General features: G+C 38.4%; 1 protein-coding gene across 1 annotated transcript; it reads left to right on the plus strand.

The window, feature by feature from the left end:
• The first annotated feature begins 2,869 nt into the window (after nucleotides 1-2,869).
• On the plus strand, nucleotides 2,870-12,345 carry LOC109030042 (uncharacterized). The gene is made up of 6 exons (XM_019040787.2): nucleotides 2,870-3,328; nucleotides 3,768-3,846; nucleotides 4,610-4,698; nucleotides 9,419-9,612; nucleotides 11,166-11,224; nucleotides 11,932-12,345. Exons 1-6 carry the CDS (start codon nucleotides 3,254-3,256, stop codon nucleotides 12,000-12,002), a joined length of 567 nt encoding a protein of 188 aa, XP_018896332.2. The 5' UTR covers nucleotides 2,870-3,253; the 3' UTR covers nucleotides 12,003-12,345.
• The last annotated feature ends 5,486 nt before the right edge of the window (nucleotides 12,346-17,831 follow it).

A 17,831-nucleotide genomic window follows, 5' to 3' on the forward strand; every position in this document is an offset into this window, starting at 1 on the left:
TATTAATTTTTTAATTGCAAGTATTATTCAGAAATAATTATTGCTCTTTGCATTCCGCGAGTCCAATGCCAGTTCCAGTTTTTGGATTTCATTTAATTATTTGTTTCAAGTATTAATGTTATTAATTTTTTTATTGCAAGTATTAATGTTCAGAAATAAAAATTGTTCATTCTCTAAAATTGAATTAATTATTTTTCAGACCAATGTTTGCTTCCACGATTCCTGAGTTCCTGAATGCCTTCTTTATTTTAAACGACAAAAGAGGAATAATTCAACATTTGTCTTTTCTTCCTTCATCATGTAGCCTCAAAGCCTTCACAGGAAATAGACTTAGTTTGCTTTGAATTTTGAATCTACATTCAATTATTTTACTCTAATTTGCAATGACTATGAAATGGTTGCCTCCTTTTTATCGAAACCGATCAAGATTTGTATTTCATGCTGAGTAACAGTAAGAGAATCTACATCAGAGGTGCAAGTATGCAACATGTGCAAGTATATCTGGACAGAGTTTAACAGAAAGAAACCAAGCCGCATCAGCTGTTGCCAAATTTAATTGGGCAATTCAATCTTTTTAAGAGAGAATGTTTGTGCGGATTCCTTTGAACATATTTTAAGAAATTTGCTCATATTACTACGGAGAAAATTCACTGTATAATTTGCACGAAAATCTGCACAACCGTATTCAAGTAGCAAATTAAATTGCCCAATTAAATTTGGCAATAGCTGGTGTGGCTTGGTTCCTTTCTGTTGAACGCGGTCCATGAAGGGAAGGGGAAAAAAAAAAAAAAAAAAAAAAAGCCGAAGCGTATAACGGTACTACAACGGTTATATAAAGGTTAAGTAACGGGATTTTCAAAGGAAACCTTCAATGTATAAAGTTCAAGTAACCAGTTATATAATGGTTATACATCGTGTTATATAACGGTTATACGACGGCGGTTTCCTTTGAACATTCCATTACTTAACCGTTATATAACCGTTATATGAGTGGTATACTTTCGTTAAATACTCATTATAATTTCATTAAATTTTTTTTATATAAATCTGCTATTAGGGTGATCGGTAAAAATTCGAAAAAATCATGCTTCTTGGTTTACAATAAGACCATTAAACTCAGTAAGTTCCCGCTTAGAAACGCATTCGACTGCGAGGACAATAACGAGGAATGCGGTCCCGTAAACTCCACACGAAGCTATACTGCCTTGCTAATAAAAAACGGCGTATGAGCTATTAGATGACCATAATTCCTTTAAAAAAGACGAATTTGTTGGGAAAATTGTGTATATTTTTCTTGAATGTATTCAGAAAACTCTGTTCGCTATTTTCTAAGATCTGACAATTTCAAAGGAAACTATGCGTAACTTTCCTCGAAAATACAGGTTCTATCCGGGTAAATTTATCAACTCTCTAATGCTCATGCGGTGTTCTTCTTTAGCACGAAAACAGAGGTACCGAAAGTCACGTGACAATTCTTCGGGTAAAAACAAGTAATAATAAAAAACAAACAAATACCATTACCGGTTTACTTGATGTGTGATGTAAGAAAGAGAAGAGTTACCATAAATGATGTTTGAGATGAAAGTAAACGGGTTTTCAATGCAAAATTGCGACACATGGCACCTTCGTCTGTTGTAGTATCCTTCTTAAAGTGAGGAGGTTCATAAAATTGTTTTCTCTCCAAATGGAGAGAAAACAATTAACTAACAATTAACAATAATCCATGAAAATAAATCGATTCCAGGAGGAGTCAAGTGCTCAGACATAATCGATTATTCAACACGAGTTCAAACGAAGAGAGGAAAAGGTTGCTAACTTGCTGGATCCGCTCCTGCTGGAAGCTAAAAAGGGCGCTTCCTCATAAAGATTGTAAGTTGGGCGACTATTTCAGCCTTTTTAATCGTAGTTTTTTAACAAATTTTCAGCGAGAAGTGGAACTTTTTTCCGCTTTTCAAATAGTTAGCAACAGGAGCCTTACTCTTTACTACCTAGTAAAGCGGAAAGGGTTCAGCGTCGGGGCTGCATGGATGGGTTGATGGACTTCAAGACATTCTTTCGGCGTATGTGCGACGAAAATGAAAAATAACGCATGAAAGCATACGCGGCAAAAGAGCAACAGTCAGATACTTGGACGTATTTATGCTAAAACGAACTAGAGAAGTGCACTAGAAACTAAAGTCGCTTGGATCTATAGAGTTCAGACTCTTAAAAACATCGACAGAGAAAAAATATTCTTGATTCAATCGGATTTTTGTTTAAATCGAGAACCAAGTCTCTTAGTTCAAGCGGATTCCTTTTTGATTCAAGCAAAAAGAAGATTGAATCATGAGTATTCTTTCTTGTCATTGTTTTCAAGAGTCTAGAATCTAGATCCACACTGAGAAAAAACTATGGCTTATAAACCTATTAGTGGTAAATATGGAACACCACTAATAGTAGTACCTCTACATATAATAATAGCACATATACCTTAGTTATGGTCTCTGTACCTTAATTAGGTACAGAGACCTTAGTATGGTTCACAGACCGAGAATCATTAGTTTATTTACGACTATTATAGGTGTTCCATATTTACCTCTAATAGGTTTATAAACCATAGTTTTTTCTCAGTGCAAGCTCCTTTTTTTTCCAGTGTGTGGAAAAGATGGGAAGTGCTATTGGTGAGCTGCATGAGGAACAATGTAAAAGAGGGCCGCGAGGGTGTAGTTCCTTTTGGAGAATTGGAAAATCGGGAATTTACATTAAATCGAAAGGAACTATTTATGTGCCAAAATATGCTAACTCGTGAGCCGTGGGCACGGGACAGAGGCCTGGTGGACAGGGCTCATGAGTTAAAGCGGAAGCGGGAGGAGCGCGGCGACAGTTTCACCCCCGCTGACGTCACTGGCGCTTTATTACCCCCATCCACTCTTACGGCCCTCATGTGACGAGCACACCCCAGATTTCCCGCCGCACGTTCCGTTTAAATACGCCCACTTGGCAACAACGTGGCACCATTTTCAGATATCAGCTGATAAGCGGTAAAAATGCATGATTCGAATTTTGCACAGTAACCTGGAAGTCAAAAATAAACGCATGAAACTTTCATGATTTTAAGGAAACTGGTTTCCGAAGTGAAGCGCCGGTAGTTATTGTAAGTGAAAGTAATCGGTGCTGTGCGCAAAACGAGCTGCAGGGATGGAAAATCATGTCTTTCTGAGTAGTTTCTAAAGACTGTTCTGTTTTGTGTATTGTAGTGATAATCTTTAGCTAAATGTGTCTCATCTTACACTCATGGTTTGGAAAGGACCTTGGAGATGGTGTCATGCTCGGTTCTGTCCTTGGCATTGTAAGTAAACATATATACAATAGATTAGCAGATGAAAACACGATATGATGACAGAGGGCTGTTTAAAAAAAATTGTTTATTACTTCCTACCAGCCAGCTCAACGCAGATGAGCAAATTTCCTTTTACTTAAGATAGAGAACATGTGTAAAGTAAACATGTTCCTCTGCACGACTCGATATTTCTTAATGAGATATAAACTTTCAACGGAGGAGTTCAGGCAATAGGGAAGATGAAGCGCAAGCGTACAGTAAACATGTTTCTCTGCACGACTTGATTTTTTATGAGAAGTGAAATTACAACGAAAGACTTCAGCCAATCCTGCAGGATTCGAAAACGGGGTGGACTTGGCTATGTTTCACCTTCAGCTGATTATCCATTCATCAGCGACAAAAAATACTGAGTTATCTGTATACCAAAACACTTGCTTGTCTGTTCCAGTTGCTGACTTTTTTCAAGAGTGGTTTTTTTGGCCTCTTGTACTATCTCACGGTGGACAAACATACTTTTTGGGATAGAGGTAAGTGCAAGAACAAAACTTCAAACGAAAGATGAAAATGGAAGGAAGAAAAAGAATGAAACTTAAAACTAGAGATAGAAATAGAGGTAAGAGAAAGAATAAAACTTAAAACAAGAGGAACAAAATTCGGCCGTGAAGTGGCTCAGCATTCCAGAGAGACGTATTCGCCTCGTCTTTCAACTTTACTCCCACATCTGAGCGACACACAAAACAGAGCATTGCGAGTTTACGCCTCGCGGCATGGCGCCTTCAATTTGGCAGCCGCAACACGGGCATCCGTCAAGCCCGAATAGTTGTATCTCTGCGCCGTCGTCGACGCGCGTTGAGGTGTATCGTATTTCTGAAGCTTGAGAAGAGTCAAGATTGCTCAAAATACTCAAAGCTACGTCCAAATTGATGATTATTTAGGGGAGGGGGGGGGGGGTATTTAAGGGTATCCAACACGCCCTAAAGGACACACGTCTAGGGAATTTTTCTGACAACTACAGCTAGAAATTCCAAGCACAGTCAGAATGACCCGACTATCTCCTCTGCGGGGGTTATACATTTGGTGGATGAGGAGCGCCAGTAGGTATGTTACCAATAACGTGTACATTCACCTGACTTTGGAATTCGCGTATTAAACAAGTCTTGGGCATCTGAGAGTTAAAATCGATGGACATTCCATTATCAACAGAGAATTTCGCGGCTTGTTTCGGACAAAAAATAAATCATTCACTCCGGAATCCAGGCTTGGGTGTAATTCTTCTTATTTTCATTTCAGAACTAGCTTCACCGTCACCGCTGACATATTTCATATACGATTTGGTTATCCTCCTGGCGTTCATCCTGATTTTCATCGGAGGCAAAAAAGTAAGTTGACATCAGAATCATTTCCATTCAGAATAGAATTATACTGATAAAGAAGAACACTAATGCAAGGCGTCCGATGATATAGATGCTCTAGCGTCGAAAAATGACTGAATTTGACAACCTTGACGTTACGGTTCGGTGAGCATGTACAAAACGCTACATATTACAGGTGGAATTGTCCGTTTGGGAAACATGCGGCACTTGGCTGGCGACTTGCGTTAGGTGCCTTGGCCGCTGCGTGCATAACCGACGTTCTTACACTTAGTACACGATGTGGCACTTGACTCCACGGAAAACGTTGCTTTCAACTTCAGCCCTAAAAGCTGTTACATCACTGTCATTTCAAAAAATAAACATAATCTTTTAACACACACGTGAAAAGATAAAGCACACGAAAACTTAGCTAGAAAACACTAATAAAATATAGAAACAACACAAGGATAAACAGGGCTACCAATATTTTAAAACACTAGAAGACCGGAACGTTAAATAGCGTCATCGACCAATTTTTAGCAGCAAACAACAAAGAAAAAAAAGAGAAGAAAAAATTGAGTAATTGCAAACGTCAGCCGTGTCGTCCTATGAAGAAGCTTAAAGTTCGTCAATTTTCGTAAGATTTAGTACGTTTTTACAATATAGACACTCAATGGGCCTGTTGCATGCAAGAGATACAGCCGCGCGAATAGACTTTATGGAGGTTAAATGACACGAAAATTACGATGGTCACATTTAAAAAGTCTGAAATACACTCCTTACTGCGCAATTTGCATTGTTAGGAACGCGCTTCTTCAAATTTCCCGCGTCTGGGGGCAGTTTTCTAATCACCGGAAACGAGCAAACGGTGGGCACAGTGATTTCCGGAAGATGCCGAGTCGTTGTTGTTGTTATTTTTTCCTTCAGTTTGTTTACAAACCCAACGTGATCTCTTATAGTGGTCCATATACGCTTTATGCGGTAACCAAATCGATCAACTTTTAAATATCCAACACAATCCTTCTACATTTCATTTCACGATATCACGAGCTCCGATTTTTAGGTTATGTTGTCAGTTTTAGTTGACCGGAAATAGCCGCGAGTTGCCGTTAATTGTTTCCGTTAGAAAACTGCCCTCAGACGCGGGAAATTTGAAAAAGCGCGTTCCTATCAAAGCAAATTGCGCAGTAAGGAGTGTATTTCAGACTTTTTCAATGTGACCATCGTAATTTTCGTGTCATTTAACCTCTAAAGGTCTGTTCGCATGGCTGTATCTCTTGCATGCAACAGGCCCATTCTCATTTAACTTTTTTTTTCTTGACGAACATATTTGTTGCTAAAATTCTGTAGGCAGTCACGCTACATGTCATTTTTAAAACCCTGTATCTCTTTCATTTTTTAAGCTGGAGAACTGTTGTTGGGTTTTTTTCATCGGTAATTACGCCTACTTACGTCTACTTACGTCTACTTTAAACACACACAACTTGCAAATCGGTAAAAACTTTCGTTCGCTCAAAACCCGGAAATTTGCAAAACTTTTTGTACAACTTTTGAGTCTTTGCCACTTTTATTTACGTCTACGGAAATCTTATTCCATATTCTTCGAGGTGTCCTTGGACTATTTCCGTCCCACATGCTGCGATTCATTTCGACATCTTATAAATCAGCACGGGTTGTGTAAGCCCGTCTCTTGTGCTAGTTATACTTTCGGCACTTCCATTTCGTTCTTTTGAACTCAACCTGACAACCCTGTTTCACTCCTTCGGTCGCCCACCCTTTCGCGAACAACAAGCTAGAGCACGAGATGCGAGGAGCTCCGCAAGTTTGTTTTCGGTTTTTTCCCCCTCCGCTTTCTTCCTCGCTTTTTATTTCCCTTTATTTTAATGTAAAAGATGAGCACTTGTTAAGGAATCGGAGCATTAAGAACGTCGCAAGTTGCGACTTTATTAAAGCGCACAGTGGAACGAGTATTCAGAAGAAGTCGGACATGAAATTTTCGATAAAAGTTGAAAATTTTAATGACTACTTTGCCACATTTTAAATTCTATGGGATGCATGTTATGAAAAATTCAACGAGGAAACCAATGAAACCACTATTAAAGCATCAAAACTTTGGACTAACGGAGTTATAAGCTTTTACAGTCATCACATATTGTCCAACCTCTCCTATTGGCTCGATCCACCACTGTGCGCCTGGATCGGGTCCTTGGGAAACCGTTTTCTTCCCCACAAAAGTTAGTCGAGGTATTGCCTAATGGTCGGGGAGAAGAGGACGTTCCTCTAAGTCAGGAGTGTCTCCAGAGATGAACTTCCTGTGCTTAAAGGACTCACTTGAAAATACGCCATGGAACTTAAAGGATGCCTCCATCGATGGAGATCGAAATTATTCTTGAAATGGGAAAGTTTGGATGCTCAGCGAACCCGTGATATGACACCCATTTAAAACAATTGTAACAGCGGGTAAAAGCGTGAGTTTTGGACTTGTGCCTTTTTTCCGGAAAGCTCCTCAATCAGATATTGATTCTAGACGGTTTGCTAGTGGCAAAATTATATCTTACTCTCGAGTTAGAATCCCCACGCACGGGCGATTCATAAATTTAAAGCACACTCAGATATAAAAGAGAGAATCCACCTTAAATCCGTAGTTTACGGTCGTATCGACTCCAGATATAACTTGTTGTCAATCGCGAAATGGCAACATGCAGAGGGGACTCAACGAGACACAGGGAAGAAGCCAAGTAAACCGAGTTTGTTTACTTCTCCCCATTCCCGTCCCTGCAGCAAACCAAGCGTCTGCTTTGCATTTTTTCCCATTATTCCTTGAGTCCTTGGCCCCCACCTCCTCCCTTCAGTCACTTGCACCCGGGATTTTCTTCTCTACCGTTGAGACCATGTTCGTGGCTGGGTGGAGCACCCAATCCCTAGATACAGGCACATGTGTATAATGATGTGAGCTGAGACTTCGAAGTCGATATCGTCCCGCCTCAGTAAGGTACGATTGGATTACATTTTGCAAAAAAGAACCACTGTCTCTGTCTCTTCCATGAAAGCACGTATCTGCATGGGAAATCAATGGCATAAATGCTGTTTCTAAAGTGAGCACGAGATAGGCGAGATGGCTCCTTGTTGCAAAAGGTAATCCAATTGAATGAGACAAACGCAAGATTGGAGAATCCGAATTGATTTGTCGTACGTTTAGTTACCTTCAGAAATATTATGAAAATTCCGAGGAGTAAACGCTTAAAAACACCATAAAGTGTTTAAGTAAATTGATAAAACAACTTATTTCAGGTCGGGTCATCTACCATGTTTTCGACTTACCGGAGACTTTGAGGTCGATATCGAGAACTCACTGTGGTGCGGTTGAACAAAATAAACGCAGACTTGAGCAAACCAATATGATTTTTTAAAATCTTGTTCTGTTGAACACGTTTTGAAATTTTTTGGAAAAAAATCTTGAGAATAATGTGGTGCTTCTATCATGAAATGACATCACTACATCTCTTCTGGGCGAATCATCTATCATGTTAAAGAATCTAACAATTTATGCAAAATGTTTTAGATTCAGAATAAAACATTAGTCAAAACAAAGCGACAAAACAAAGTGTACATACAAAATTAAAAGCCCACCTTGCCGCTATTAGGAGCGATATTTACAATGACTTTGGATTCTTTAGCTTCTTAGTTATTGAAGAAACTCAAGGTGCATCTTGAATGTAATGACTCTGAAAATTCTACTAGTATGTCTTAAATTCACACGAATGCTTCCAAGAGGACCAAATCGAACCGATTATTTTCCAAATCACGTAACCGTCTTAATTCGGAATGCGGGAAAAACAAACAAAAAACTCGTTTAATTCCCTTTTAGAACCATCTCCGAAGTCCAAAAAATGCATGTTCTTTAAAAGGGTTATTTTGAAATCAGACATGATTGATTATACCAGAGAAAATAAAGAAAGAACAACCCCTCTATCACCAAAATAGAGATTGCCGCTTTCGTGATTTGGAAAATAATCGGTTCGTTGAGAGTAACTTTAAGATGGCTGTCAATATGTCTGGTGGATGATCTCAGCTCGTAGCAGAAGCAAACTAACTCTGAATGATAGCCACCATCACCGTGGCGCACTGTGCAATGTATCGATTGATCTGACGTTTAAAATGGAAAAGGATCGATAAACAGGGTGTTCGCAATAACTCCTTAATAATCGATTCTTTACGATAGCTTCAAATGGGGAAATATCGAAAATCGATCATTCACGCCTCGCCGCTGACGTAAAATGCTACCGTAACTCTTCGGTACTTAGCCTGAGTCACACCATCAAAATACGCCATCAAAAATGCAAGGTCGAGTGCTGTGATTAGTCCAAGTCATCGAGTAAGCCAATCACAACACCTGACCATGATATTTTGATGGCCTAGCTTTCACGGGTAAAAAGAATCTCTTGGACCAATGCCGCGGTGCATTCACTTAAGAGTGCAGTTTCTTGTCGCCGGATTTATGAGTCTTGAACTCTTGTCTCAGGCGGATTTTGAATTAAATCAATGCATTGATTGCGTTGATCGGATTTTGCATTGATTCAATTCAAAATCCGCTTGAAACAAGAGTCCAGACTCTTAAATTCGGCGACAAGAAACTGCACTCTTGACCCAAGAGGTTTTTTTTCACCAGTGTTGGTAGTGAAACAGAGGCTCTTGTCGACGGGACAAAATCAATGACGACAAACTAATCCTAGTTCTAATTCCCCAGTGCAGCTCCGCACTGCTGGTGACCGGTCTCATCTGTCTGATCGTGGGATTTGTAGCCCAATTCCTGTCCCTAACTGTCCACATCGCTGCGTGGATCGCCAAAGGTCAACAATTGCAGCATGGTGCCGCCAACGCTCACCCGACGTTTTTCATCAAAAGGACGACTGAAATGCCGTTTATTTTTGCAGAGGAACCGTAAGTGCCTCCCGGAATCAATAAGCCTATGAATATGATCGAGCGCAAAAAAAAAACACAAAATGAGAAGCACTAGAATACGGAAGTAAAAAATGGGTAAAAAAAGGATAAAATGCGAGAACTCTAAAAAGGCAGGAAGTTACAAGCCGCAAAGGCCCATTGTCGGCTGCAAGAAATGATGAAAACGAACAAAATATGAAGTGATTTAAGTGATGAAGAGTGGTTGAATAATGACGACTGCGTTACGTTTCATTTTAAATAATTTTAAATGTTTTTTTTGCAGCTGAAAATAAACCTGTATCAGATATGGCTCAAAACGTTCTGATTTGTAGGTGTTTTGGACCGCGTTTGGAAGAGGGGAGCGAGGCACATTAGCTACTGTCAATTTTAACTGTGCAATTTCATAAAATAACGTTTGTGCACGTTCCTTTGAAATTTTTAAGGAATTTGCTTCAAATTATGAAGAAAATTCACTGAAATTTGCACAAAAATCTGGATAACCGTTTTCATGTAGGAAACTAAATCGCCCAATTTGACAATAGCTGCTCCTATTTGATTAACGCGATCATGACTTTGTTTCACCTATTCCTTACTTGCGCATTGTGACGTATTTCACATGAAAATTCGATATATTAAAAAGCCAAGAAAAAAACTCCTTCTTTCAAGAACCCGAGAAATCGTTTGAAATGGTTTGAAACCACGTGATTTCTATCACCAATTCGGTACAGAAATCGAGTTTAATTAGAACGAATTAGGAATTAACAAAGTTTGATAGCGGAATCTTATAATTAAGTACTAAATTCATTAAAAATCAGCATAACTGCACTGCTCGTTGATACCATTAAATTGATAGAAAACTACAAGCGGATTTTTTTAGAAAAATTAAGAAGGGTTATTCCTTCATCTATTGATGAAATCACAGCAACTATCAGACACTAAAGTTGCTTGGCTTCCTGTACGGAAGAAAAAAAAAAGAAAAAAGAGGAACATGACAGAATGAGCAACATAAAATGCAATGAGAAAATCAAGCTCATTTATTGCGTTTTTGTCATCATTAAGACAGCCACAACGAGCGACACTGAAAAACAAGTTACAATCTATATAGGCATACCGTCCGTTGCGGGCTTAGAGGCCGAAAGATCCATATGCTGGACACGTAGCTTTGACTGCTCCGAGTGCTGCACCCGGAACTTTCGGCTTCTGAGCCTAGAACGTAGACGGTATGTTTCTAGATAGCCCGTAAATTCGGCTTGCACAGCTGTAATATGGTTCCGGTGTATTACACCGCGTTTTGTCTCGTAAAAACCCAAAAATTTCCCGATTTTTCGAAAAAAAAAATTTGCGGCTTTACACCCGGCACGAAAAATCACTGATTCGACTAAAACGCTGTTTTTTTTAACATTGTTCCTTATGGGAGCATCCCGGGACCAAAGAAAATTTCGACTTCATGGGATTTTCGTCAAAAGCGTGGTTCGACTAGACGAACTTTCGCTGAACTTTCTGCATTCATAAGTTATAATTTCAATACCCTTTTTTACGTGATGATGTTTCAGAACGATGAGGACAACGCTGACCGTCACGGCACTGTTCATTTTAACCGCGATGTACCTAAGTAAGTACACTGATCCTCATAACCCTAAGATTTTTCTGAGATTTTGCTGATTTAAAATTTAACTTTCATTCTTAAAGAAAAGAGAGGGAGGGAGAGAGAGGGGGAGAGAGGGAGGGGGAGAGAGAGAGAGAGAGAAAATGACGAAGGAAAAACCAACGCAAGAAATTTTCATTTTTCAACCTTCATTCCAAGTCACAGCCGTGAGAGGTGGAGAGTCATGCGACCGACCAAGGTGGCGCGTTTAACGGCTTCGTATTGAAAATAAGGAATGATCGATCAAAAATGAGTATATTTCACATCCTTACGTCGATAATATCAATCCGTCTTCTGTGAATCGATTATAGGTATCGATCTATGATAGAACGTAAAATTAGAATAGTTTATCGACATATCGACGGCTGAAATACGAGACCACATACCTCCGTTTGCGTTATGTAGACTACCACTCATACTTCACTTTTTCCTTAGAAAACTTGTGAACGTAATTCAATGAAAACTTCTTCCTTGTTTTTACTTATCTGTACGTAGAATATTCTGCTGAAGTTTCGAACTGTAAAGTTGACTTGCTCCTCTTAAAAAATAGGAGAAAAAAATAGGCGTAGACACTTTGAAACACCGCAACTGAGATACGTGGTGTCGCATCTCAGCCACCGATACTGATCTACAATAAAAAAAAACTAGATTTGATCTATTTTTTTTACTTCCAGTTTACACTTTCTACTTTATTATGACGGTTACTTCGTACACTGCTCACATCGGAGAGGTCAGAGTGCGGTGATAACTGGTTCCAATAAATTGTGATTCTGGAAATCAGGATCTCGAGAGAGCGATCTTCACAAGACTCAAAACATAGCTGGACGAGAACTTGGAGTCGGCGTGGCGCAGTGAACGAACCGCGCGCCTTCAATTAGGGCGTTATGCAATCTGACCTACCCAAGAGTTCGAATAGTTGCCGCTCGGGGTTTGACCGAAGTATCCGCTGAGATCTTCCGTGGACTCCACTGCGCAGGCTACAAAACTCTTTGCAAGAAGTGTAGGCGATTGAGCATATTGTTAGTTGGCAAGTATGGCTAACTAAGAGAGAAAAAACTACCATAGAAAGAATAAGCATCATTCAACTATTCGTTGTTCTTTTTTATATGCTTTTCGCTTTTTTTACTTAGGAAAATGTATCAATCTCTATTGGTGTGAAACAAAATCAGCTGCGTTGGACTAAAAAATTAACCAAGTAAACAGAAGTGCTGCCAAAGTTGTACAGTACAAAGAACTGGAGCTGCGCTTAAAATATTAAAAAATAAATTGACAATGTCCATGTGTAAAAACAAAAACAGATGGTGAAAAACCGGAGCATATTTGTTGTGTCAGCTCGAGTGAGGTGCTCAATCTTAGCAGCAATGCAAAGCACTTGGTCAATTCCTGTTGTCAAGATGATTCTGTTGGCAGTACACAGAAAAGCGATGTGTGAGAGAATGAAAGGAAGGCTGATGATGGCTTCAAATGTTCTTCTAATTAACAGAAAGTCTTACACATGATGAAAAATTTAATTAGGAGGAAATTCACTGTAAAGCAAGAAATGGGGGTAAATAAGGTCAGTGCGCTGGATAAAATTAGATAAAAAGTGTCTAAAAACAAAACCTCTTTGTGTTTTTAGGCTGGAGTATTCGAAAAAAATTTTACGTCGTAGTTGTTGGGATTCAGAGACCTCATTTCCGACAATTTGACTAATTTAGTTTTTCAAGGCAGCGCATTTAGAATCGAATCGGTTAACGATCGGAATCAGTAATCAGAATAAAATCGATCAGAAGAAAAACTAATTAAACATTTGGGAAAACATTTCAACATTAGTTTAACCCCGTGTTAACTTAGGGGAAACAATTCGGAAAGACAGAAAAAAATTGAGCCAACACTGAAAAAAAAATAGTTAGCGTTGAGAACGAATTTGATTAGTTCTCGCCCAGTAGAATCAAAATTAGACTTCAGAACGAATTTATCGTACTGAGGCAACAGTCAATTCGCTCCATCCGTTGACTTGACTTAGCTAGAGCGCGAAACAGAATTAGACCACAGCACTAACTGTCAAATCAGCGCTGTGGTAAAACTAATTCGCCTTCGGGTGAAACAAATTCGCCCTCGACGCTAATCCCAAAATTTTCCGTTACATTTTTTTAGTTTCGAAAAAATGGCGACGGTATAACAGCCTCAATCGCGTCAGTTCGTGAAAATCAATTAAAATTTATAATTTCGGGGTCGTCCGACAATGTAAATGCTCCCGGTATTATTTATAGTGCCCTCTCTTTTCTGAAAACGTTCGAAAGCAACATAAATCAACTTGTTAAGGTTAGAAATCGTCTGTTTGTAAACAGGCATGATCTCCGTTCGAGTCGTCTAACATGGGTCCTTCTCATTAAATTATGATTAAAAATTTCAGCGTTCAGTTTATATATATTACGAAAATCTGTAAAATTAAACTGCATACTTCTATACTTCGTATTCTTCCGTAATTTCAATAGAATATCTCAAGTGTTCGGACGAGATATGCTTCCTTTGAGGGATCAGTTTCGTGTGTGGGGAATTATCCGTCATTCGAGATTCAAAGTTAATTATGAATTTATCCTTCCTAAAGAAAACCGGTGGTCAGGAAAACATCACTATCTAGTTGTTCTGTCGGTCACAGAATTGCAAACATCAATTTTCCTGTTCAGTTTATTCAGTGTGAACATTCGCTACTATTTCATGTGTCAAGTGTGTGCTTCTAAAGGATAATTCTGTCTGCTTGCATGTGCATTTCTTTCTTCTGTCGTTCATTTGGAACCGGTGAGTTTTTTTTACCTCTCATTCTTTCAAGAAATCTTCTCCTGAAAGTTTTGTCCAGTTATCATTCGCTATGAACTTTTCTTCTCTCTCAGATTTTGATAGTAGGTATTCTTTCTGAACTTGTAGATCATGCATATCGTACGCTATTTATTTACTCGTTTTTGGAATAGCATTACTTATAGCACTGCTTAGAGTTAACACAAAGACACCTTATAGCTACCTAAAGGAAATGTGTTTACGCACTTGCACATGGACGGTCCTTAGTTGCATCACCTACGATTCTGATGGGCTGTGAAGTAGCTGTCAAATTATCTGTCAAAGTCTGGCAATGCTGCTCATTTCACACATACGTTGCATTTTTTTGCTTTATGTACCTATTTCTTAAGTATCATTAGATGTTATTTTTCTGGTAGAACAAACAGGATTGTGTTTGAATTTACGGAAGGATGTTGGCAGTCTTGTTCCCATCTATGGATTTGGTTTTTCATCTACACTATCATTCTCAGTAGACCTTTTCCAACCAGAGGTTTCATTATGCAAAACTATTATAACTTATCTCACACAGATTTCTCTTTTCAGTTTCTTAAAAATATGTAGACAAAATGGTCCGCGTTTAACAGAAAGGAACCAAGCCATATCAGCTATTGCCAAAGATAATTGGACACTTTAATTTTTTACGAGAGAACGTTTGTGCGGATTCTATTGAAAATTTTAAGGCATTTGCTTCGTACTATGGAGAAAATCCACTGTTTGCACGAAAATCTGCACAACCGTTTAAATGTAAAAAATTAAATCGCCCAATAAAATATGGCAATAGCTAATGTGGCTTGGTTATCCTTTCTGCTTAAAGCGATCCAAATAGAAGAATGAAGGTTGGAAAAACATAGTCTCCCATTATTACAGAGAATGGATTTCATAGTAAGATCCTCCCAATAGCTCAGTGGTAATGATCCTGTGGAGAGTGCTTGAAACTAGTCATAGTTTTTGTCATTCCCCACCACAAAATTCATCTTAGATAGGCATAGAAAGGCTTAGTTACTTCATCTTACCCCAATGCCATTAGAACCCTCTCGTTGCTAGGTAAGATTACTAACTTAGTGCTTCCAGTAATTTCAGTAAGACATCACAGTGTTGCTGGGATGAACAATCTTGAAGTTATTTAGTATTTATGAGAAATGGGTTTCGTTTAACAAAAACTCACCAAGTCACATTTCCACCAAAAAGTTACAAATGGTTTTAAGCTCAGCCTGTGGAGGCACTTTACTTTCTCTAGCTAAACATTCAAAGCCCACTGAAAATGTTTAGTTGTCAAACATGGGCTCAACATTAATTTCTTGCCTCCAAAACAAGGCCCTTATCTACAGTGTGTTAAAATAAGCAGAGCTAATTTGGATTTCAACGAAATACGGTATTTTTTAACTGAACCGAAAATAAGAGAGGAATTTCCCTCATGAAATACATCGGAAACAGTGATAGATAGAACCATATCACAATTTATCTCTGACATGGTATATTTTCAAATTTTCGTGGAGAGGGGGGGGGATACTTTTCTTCAATGGTTTCAAACACCCCCTTCCCCTAAGTACCCGAGTGTTTCTTCTAATCATTTCAGAATAGAGATATAGAATGAAAACTGTTGACATGAAATTTCATACAATTTTCAGGGGCTGCATATGCAACCCAGATATTTATTTTCAAAATATCAAAATTCCAAAATTCCATTTATAATGTCTCTGTTTTTCACAGCCTTCCGAGTGTATGACTGAAGTCCCAAAAATTTCAGACTATATTTCAAATTTTACATCTGTGTTCCGGAAAAGAGAAAATGCTGGAATGCTATCAGAGAATTTGCTGAAACATTGCATTAAAATCACCCACATTACTTTGGCTTAATAGTGTCCAATTATTGACATTTTTATTTCACAAGGGAATGTATGCACCAAAACTACAGAACGTTTGCTTTACCTCTTACAATGACCTTCTGAATAAACTATTTTTTGGCGCTCATACGCCCTATTAACTAAACGGCTCAATTGCCGACGACAGACCCCCGTTTGAAAACCGCGCGACCGGTAAACTTGCAGTGTGACCCTGCTTCCCAATGAAAGGGAACTGAAAGCTCATTGGTACGTGAGACTAGTGTTTTTTTTCTACTCTATTTTATCATGTATACTGTAGCGTCGGATCGAGTACACTATTTTGCAATACAACATATCTTGGTGTCAAATGTCGATAAAGAAGTGTATCTATAAGGGCACATCACTTTATGTCTCATCGGAAAGTACTGTGACATAGAAATTTGTGTTGGTACTGTTTGTTTGATTGTTCATCGTCATTTCCCGCCGGTGTGAAGTGAATCTGTTGTGCTGTATCTCGTTCCTTCAAGTTTGTATACCGCCACTCTTGATAAGTGAAAATGGATAGGGAAACAGAAGAATTTATGAAAAGAATCGGTCTCGAGCGGTACCTGGATGCTTTCAAAGGTCAGTACTTAGCATATTATGTTACAATTTATAAAGACTTGGATGTATAGTTCACACCTAGATTTCTGTCTTCGAGTGCTTATCGACATCCTAGCTTTCAACATTTTCATTTGCTTCAGTTGAGCCTTATCAGTGGTCGAATAAGCATCTTCAGGAGGAAGTGACTTACTTATGTTTTGCGTACATAAATTTAATTTTTGCTACGGTATCCGCTTATCTTAATATCTAATTTGAAAAATAGAATGAAATTGTGAATCAACCACTGTACTAATTGCGAGGGGCGTTGGTTCATTGGAAAGGTGTTGTTCTCAATGCTTCGGGAAAACTATAAATTATTTTCTGGGGTTCGTCCCCGATTTTTAAATCCCTAAAAACTCATAAATTGGATGAGGGGAAGTGGGGGTTTTTTGTTTTTTGTTTTTCGGAAAAGTTTTGTTGCTACGCATCTTACTTTACTGTTTGCTGTCTTTTTATCAGCTGTTTTCATTCAACAATCATCATGAAGTGAGGTTACTTCCAACACTCAACTGCCATCAACTTACATTTTTCTTTTCCCGCGTTTTTTTTTTTTTTTTTTTTTTTTTTTACGGTTTTTCATGATTGGTTCCATCTTTTTCCTATTGCCAATTTTTCCTCATTAAGGCAATAACCTCCAAGTTTTTTTTCTCATTTCCGATCAGAACTTTTCACGCTGTTTCTTTTCAATGTGTATAAATAGGTACGTTTATTATTAATTTCCATTTTCATTTCATCCTTTTTCTTCTGATTTATTTTTTTTTAATTTGAAAATTGAACTTTTCAGTTATGATTTTGTTAAAATAATGATTTTTACTAATTTTAATTTTAAATTTAACAGTTGTTATGAGTGAATAGCAAACTTTTTCTTTCTGTGCCGGAATTACTTCAAAGAAAAAATTAGGACCAGTTCAAAGACAAACCAGAAAATTAAATGAAAATAAATAAAAAAAAAAAATGTGAAAGGGAAAGGTGTACATGAAAAATAAGGGGCTGCGAAGCAGCCCCATGAGCCCCTAGTTTAGTTCTAAAAGCGAGGAGGAGGCCGCGATGGTGGATAAGGCCGTGGTGGAGAGACGAGCACAGCATAGTTAAAGTTACTCATGATGAAATGCGCCCGAAAGACCCAGACAGCTTCCGGACGATTTTTCGGGTAAACCCGGAAACTTTCGACATTCTGCTCTCAAAAATAGAGGCCAAAACGAGGAGGAGAGTAGATACAAATATGCGAACGGCAAGGACGCTACAGTAAGTACTAAATTAATTGTCGAACAAAGATATGTATCAAGTAATCA

This window comes from Bemisia tabaci, chromosome 7, assembly GCF_918797505.1.
Source record: "Bemisia tabaci chromosome 7, PGI_BMITA_v3".
NCBI lineage: Eukaryota > Metazoa > Arthropoda > Insecta > Hemiptera > Aleyrodidae > Bemisia > Bemisia tabaci.